Raw genomic sequence first — 7,415 nt, 5'->3', positions numbered from 1 at the left:
AATAATGATCTTAATAATTGCGATTTTTTTTTTTTCAATTTTTTTCAGCTCAGTACAGCCAACGGTTGCAGCCCAAAAGCTTTTTGGTTCCAACCACCGTGTCTTTGTGCGATGCAGAAAAGGTGAACGGATGGTCTCTACATGCCTGGTTCCCACCGTGAAGCACGGAGGAGGAGGTGTGATGGTGTGGGGGTGCTTTGCTGGTGACACTGTTGGGGATTTATTCATAATTGAAGGCATACTGAACTAGCATGGCTACCACAGCATCTTGCAGCGGCATGCTATTCCATCTGGTTTGCATTTAGTTGGACCATCATTTATTTTTAAAAAGGACAACGACCACAAACACACCTCCAGGCTATTTGACCAGAAAGGAGAGTGATGGGGTGCTGCGCCAGATGACCTGGCCTCCACAGTCACCAGACCTGAACCCATTCGAGATGGTTTGGGGTGAGCTGGACTGCAGAGTGAAGGCAAAAGGGCCAACAAGTGCTAAGCATCTATGGGATCTCCTCCAAGACTGTTGGAAGACCATTTCAGGTGACTACCTCTTGAAGCTCACGAAGAGAATGCCAAGAGTGTGCAAAGCAGTAATCAAAGCAAAAGGTGGCTACTTTGAAGAACCTAGAATATGACATTTTCAGTTGTTTCAAACTTTTTGGTTATGTACTATACTTCCACATGTGTTAATTCATAGTTTGGATGCCTTCACTGTGAATCTACAATGTTCAAAGTCATCAAAATAAAGAAAACTCTTTGAATGAGAAGGTGTGTCTGTACTGTATATTGGGGACTCCCTGCCTCATGCCACTAACTGCTCTCAGGAATTCCTGCATCGTATCAGTGACCAGGGATGGCGTCCAAATCGGACGCCACTCGAAATCATGCTTACAATGAGGTTTAATTGCCTCAGGTGTGTGCATGGGAGACAGGGTTAAGTACCCCGAAGTCCGCCGGCTTCTATGTCTTGCACACGTCTAATGGGGCGAGTTCCATGACTCACTACTGCGCACTTCCTTCTTGAAAGAGAAATTGCGCGGTAGTGAGTCGTGGAACGCGTCCCATTGGACACGTGCAAGACGTGGGATACATAGAAGCCTGCAGACTTCTGGATAAGTAACCCGCTGTCTCCCATGCACAAACCTGAGGCAATTAAGCCTGATTTTAATCATGATTTATAGTGGCTTCCAATTTGGAACTAGCTATACTGGGCACTGTACTAGCTATACTGGGCACTATACTAGGGCTATACTAGCTATACTGGGGCTATACTAGTCATACTGGGCGCTGTACTAGCTATACTGGGCGCTGTACTAGCTATACTGGGGCTATACTAGCTATACTGGGGCTATACTAGCTATACTGGGGCTATACTAGCTATACTGGCTATAATGGGGCTATACTGGGCACTGTACTAGCTATACTTGGGGCTATACTAGCTATACTGGGCCCTGTACTAGCTATACTGGGGCTATATACTAGCCATACTGGGGCTATATACTAGCCATACTGGGGCTATACTAGCCATACTGGGGCTATTCTAGCCATGCTGTGCACTGTACTAGCTATACTGGGCACTGTACTAGCTATACTGGGGCTATACTAACTATGCTGTGCACTGTACTAGCTATACTGGGGCTATACTAGCTATACTGGGCACTGTACTAGCTATACTGGGCCCTATACTAGCTATACTGGGCCCTATGCTAGCTATACTGGGGCTATACTAACTATGCTGTGCACTGTACTAGCTATACTGGGGCTATACTAGCTATACTGGGCACTGTACTAGCTATACTGGGCCCTGTACTAGCTATACTGGGGCTATACTAGCTATACTGGGGCTATACTAGCTATACTGGCCATACTGGGGCTATACTGGGCCCTGTACTAGCTATACTTGGGGCTATACTAGCTATACTGGGCCCTGTACTAGCTATACTGGGCCCTGTACTAGCTATACTGGGCCCTGTACTAGCTATACTGGGGCTATACTAGCTATACTGGGGCTATACTAGCCATACTGGGGCTATACTAGCCATACTGGGGCTATACTAGCCATACTGGGGCTATACTAGCCATACTGGGGCTATACTAGCCATGCTGTGCACTGTACTAGCTATACTGGGGCTATACTAGCTATACTGGGGCTATACTAGCTATACTGGGCACTGTACTAGCTATACTGGGCACTGTACTAGCTATACTGGGCACTGTACTAGCTATACTGGGGCTATACTAGCCATACTGGGCACTGTACTAGCTATACTGGGGCTATACTAACTATGCTGTGCACTGTACTAGCTATACTGGGGCTATACTAGCTATACTGGGCACTGTACTAGCTATACTGGGCCCTATACTAGCTATACTGGGCCCTATGCTAGCTATACTGGGGCTATACTAACTATGCTGTGCACTGTACTAGCTATACTGGGGCTATACTAGCTATACTGGGCACTGTACTAGCTATACTGGGCCCTGTACTAGCTATACTGGGGCTATACTAGTTATACTGGCCATACTGGGGCTATACTGGGCACTGTACTAGCTATACTTGGGGCTATACTGGGCCCTGTACTAGCTATACTGGGCCCTGTACTAGCTATACTGGGGCTATACTAGCTATACTGGGGCTATACTAGCCATACTGGGGCTATACTAGCCATACTGGGGCTATACTAGCCATACTGGGGCTATACTAGCCATACTGGGGCTATACTAGCCATGCTGTGCACTGTACTAGCTATACTGGGGCTATACTAGCTATACTGGGGCTATACTAGCTATACTGGGCACTGTACTAGCTATACTGGGCACTGTACTAGCTATACTGGGCACTGTACTAGCTATACTGGGGCTATACTAGCCATACTGGGCACTGTACTAGCTATACTGGGGCTATACTAACTATGCTGTGCACTGTACTAGCTATACTGGGGCTATACTAGCTATACTGGGCACTGTACTAGCTATACTGGGGCTATACTGGGCCCTATACTAGCTATACTGGGCCCTATGCTAGCTATACTGGGGCTATACTAACTATGCTGTGCACTGTACTAGCTATACTGGGGCTATACTAGCTATACTGGGCACTGTACTAGCTATACTGGGGCTATACTAGCTATACTGGGCACTGTACTAGCTATACTGGGGCTATACTGGGCCCTGTACTAGCTATACTGGGGCTATACTAGCTATACTGGGGCTATACTAGCTATACTGGGCACTGTACTAGCTATACTTGGGGCTATACTAGCTATACTGGGCCCTGTACTAGCTATACTGGGCCCTGTACTAGCTATACTGGGCCCTGTACTAGCTATACTGGGGCTATACTAGCCATACTGGGGCTATATACTAGCCATACTGGGGCTATACTAGCCATACTGGGGCTATACTAGCCATGCTGTGCACTGTACTAGCTATACTGGGGCTATACTAACTATACTGGGGCTATACTAGCTATACTGGGCACTGTACTAGCTATACTGGGCACTGTACTAGCTATACTGGGCACTGTACTAGCTATACTGGGGCTATACTCGCCATACTGGGCACTGTACTAGCTATACTGGGGCTATACTAACTATGCTGTGCACTGTACTAGCTATACTGGGGCTATACTAGCTATACTGGGCACTGTACTAGCTATACTGGGGCTATACTGGGCCCTATACTAGCTATACTGGGCCCTATGCTAGCTATACTGGGGCTATACTAACTATGCTGTGCACTGTACTAGCTATACTGGGGCTATACTAGCTATACTGGGGCTATACTAGCTATACTGGGCACTGTACTAGCTATACTGGGGCTATACTGGGCGCTGTACTAGCTATACTGGGCGCTGTACTAGCTATACTGGGCGCTGTACTAGCTATACTGGGCGCTGTACTAGCTATACTGGGCGCTGTACTAGCTATACTGGGCCCTGTACTAGCTATACTGGGCCCTGTACTAGCTATACTGGGCCCTGTACTAGCTATACTGGGCCCTGTACTAGCTATACTGGGCCCTGTACTAGCTATACTGGGCCCTGTACTAGCTATACTGGGCCCTGTACTAGCTATACTGGGCCCTGTACTAGCTATACTGGGCCCTGTACTAGCTATACTGGGCGCTGTACTAGCCCGACTGGGGCTATACTAGCCATACTGGGGCTATACTAGGCACTGTACTAGCTATACTGTGGCTATACTAGCTATACTGGGCACTGTACTAGCTATACTGGGGCTATACTAGCTATACTGGGCACTGTACTAGCTTTACTGGAGCTATACTGGGCACTGTACTAGCTATACTGGGCACTGTACTAGCTATACTGGGCACTATACTAGCTATACTGGGCACTTTACTAGCTATACTGGGGCACTACCTACCCATACTGGGGTAACTATACTAGCCATACTGGGGCAACTATGCCAGCTATGACACCCCCACCCCGCCAGCCACCGTCCACCAGGACGCACGCACTCCAAAACACCCCCCTTCCCCCGCGGCCCCCAAATAAAAATTTGGTCGGAAAGTGGTCCCCGGGCCGGTAAAGGTTGGGGGGGACACCTGTATTGCAGTTTTCAAAAACACTGTCGAATGCTGGGTATACACGGCAGTTTCTTTCCTTATCAATCGAGCCGCTGATTGCTCAATTGATAATATCCGACAGGTTCGATGACCTGCCGGATAGATTCCCCGCTCAATCCCCGCCGGCGGCCAATAGCGGGGAATCGAGCGGCTGATAAGGAGCACCGGCGGGGATTAGCGGGAATCGATCCGCGCGGACGAGCGGGGATGCGCTGGCTCGATCCGGCGTATAATTGGATCCGTGTATGCCCAGCATAAAACAGCACTGTATTCTAACTAGCCATACTGGGGCATTAGAATAAAGATCTGCAGCTGTCAAGTAAGCAGTAAAGAAAGAAGGGGGAGAGAAACATTTGATTTACAATGAAAGATAGCACTGTCAAAAACAGATTACAGTGTGTAAATCACAAGGACAGCAGAGCAAGCTGAGAGGATAGCCCTGACAGCAAAGGAATGAGGGTAGAACTGACGGCCGAGGATAGTTCTGTCAGCAGAAGAGAGACAAAATACAGAGCAGAAAAATGACAGGCTGGAAAACACAGGCAGACACTGCATACACAGTCGCAGCCAGATGACATCACTGTAACTGTACACTACCATAAGCTAATTTGCATGCTGCACAGTGATTGGAGGAAGGAGCTGCTGGAGAAAGGAGCTGCTGGAGGAAGTAGGAAATCAGCTGGATGGCACTGTAAACTTGCCAACCAACATGTGGCTGCGCAGTCTACTAGCAATGCAGTAACATAAATAAGGACATCTGACAGGTATAGTACAGCAAACATAGACTTTTATTTATTAAAGCAGTGTTAAGCAACACATCGGATATTTTTTATAGTATCAAATGTTAAGGTCGCTTCCTCTTTAAACAATGCAAATTGACTGGCTGGCCCCTGATCCCATGTCCCTATAGCAATTGACCCTGAACAAGTATATCAGGTGCTCTTGACTCAATTCTGACTGGATTAGCCACATGTCTGTTTCAGGGTTGTGACTCAGGCACTACTAATGCCAGCTGATGAACAGGACAGCCAGGCAACTGGTATTGTTTAACAGGAAATAAATATGTCAGCCTCCATATCACACATCCCTCAGGTTCACTTTAAGCATGTCCTCAAAAACACCACAGCAGCCAATCACATTCTAAAATGTTATTTCCTCACCTTGTGATTGGTTCATCGCACCACACAACTTCTGCATCACTATTCAGGAGTTAAAGCTAGCCAGGAAAACAATGCATGGTACTGAGTTTTCTATTACAGCTTCATGGCATACTCAGAATCTGGTTACTCAGGTCAATACTTCTAATGCACAAGGGGAAGGTCTTGTTTGGCTATGGGAACTTTGTTATCATGGAGGATACACCAGCCCACATGATTATGTTCAGTAATAGATTCTGCACAGGAAGGTATGGAGATCTCTCAGGCTGTCCCAGCTGTGCTGCAGATACTGGAGGCTCCAACTATGAAGCTCTGTGGAGGAAGCATGTCACCATCTAGAGATCACACAAGTTACCTTGGAAGAACTACTTCCTGTTGTGACACAGCAATGCAGACTCACCATCAGGAGAAAACTGGTCTCGGTCAAACACAGTGATGCACAGCACATCCTGGTAGAGGTCCTTCAGGAAGAATTGGCAGTTGAAGTTCCACTTTGGGTTTAGGGTGTCGGTCATGGCCCGGCTGGTAAAGCTCTGAGATCCCATACTGACCTCACAGTATGGGTTACTCTTTCCTGTGGGACAAACAGGTCACAGCATCACTTCAGTGTGTTCAGGATCCTTGCAATGACACCTCCAAAAGTACTCAATAATCCCCTCTATTGCAAGCTGCACAGAACAGGAAATGTGCACCTATAACAAACAGCTGAGCAAAGATCGGCCATAAAACAGCACTACTCTGTGTTCAAATGGATAAATGACACATCTTTATTCAATCATTTTGCATTCCATATGAGAACTTAGAGTATAACAACAATTAAAAAACAAACCTCAGATGGTAATCCATATACCATGCAATCATTTATCAGTATATCCAAAAAATAATGGTCTCGGTCTTGACAAATCGGGGTGATGCCCGCATGGGAATTGTCACCGCTGACACGGCTGATACTCAGCTCAGACTGATCCACACCCAGGCCCGGATTTACATCATAGGAGCCTGTAGGCACAGATGTCCTGGCACCTTAGACTTCACCTTCCATGAACCTTCAAACCCCCACTGAACAGCACCTCGTGTGCTGGCTGCTTCAGCTGTCACCTCTCCCTTACTTCCCCTGCCTGTCATAGGAAGCTACAGGTGCCCCTTAGTATTAGGTAGCCAGAAATACCCTCAATATTAAGTAGCTAGAGGTGCCCCCAAGTATTAGGTTGCTTAGTAGCTTGACGTGCCCCCGACTGAAGGGAGATCTGGTCACTGGAATTCCGAGACCTGGGTCAGTTACCTCTCATTTACAATGCGCTCTGGACTCTGCATAGGCAAAATGGAAAGGGGGCACTAAGGGAGAGAAGTGAGCCACCTTTCCATCATCAGGCGCCTGTAGGCATGTGCCTACATTGCCTTATGGTAAATCCATCTCCGTTCATACCTTGTTGCTACCTGTCCATTTGGGTAAAATAAAACCTTTTATTAAACATTCAGCCACCTGTCAGCATCATATCTATGATAGCAATGCACTGTTCATTATCCCTTTATATCACTGTATGCTTTTTTCACAATGTGATTGGATTTATTGGTTTGATAATGCTGTTTCCCTATTGAATATCGTTCATTTATTGCACGTTTGGCACTTTGCACTCAGCTTTTATGTACTTCTCTGAACCCGGGTTCACA

At 47.0% G+C, this 7,415-nt stretch overlaps 1 protein-coding gene across 6 annotated transcripts in view; it reads right to left on the bottom strand.

Moving 5' to 3' along the window:
• Positions 1-7,415, bottom strand: part of ITSN2 (intersectin 2) — a 225,262-nt gene that overhangs the window by 10,068 nt on the left and 207,779 nt on the right. For all 6 annotated transcript variants that reach the window (XM_068280241.1, XM_068280247.1, XM_068280245.1 and 3 more), the window contains exon 38: positions 6,145-6,318. In XM_068280241.1, coding sequence (XP_068136342.1) covers positions 6,145-6,318 — 174 coding nt within the window. The remainder of the gene's footprint in view (positions 1-6,144; positions 6,319-7,415) is intronic.

Source organism: Hyperolius riggenbachi, chromosome 4 (genome assembly GCF_040937935.1).
Source record: "Hyperolius riggenbachi isolate aHypRig1 chromosome 4, aHypRig1.pri, whole genome shotgun sequence".
Classification (NCBI taxonomy): Eukaryota; Metazoa; Chordata; class Amphibia; order Anura; family Hyperoliidae; genus Hyperolius; species Hyperolius riggenbachi.
The sequence above is the reverse complement of the archived record's forward strand: the minus strand, read 5'-3'. Positions and strand labels throughout refer to the sequence as shown.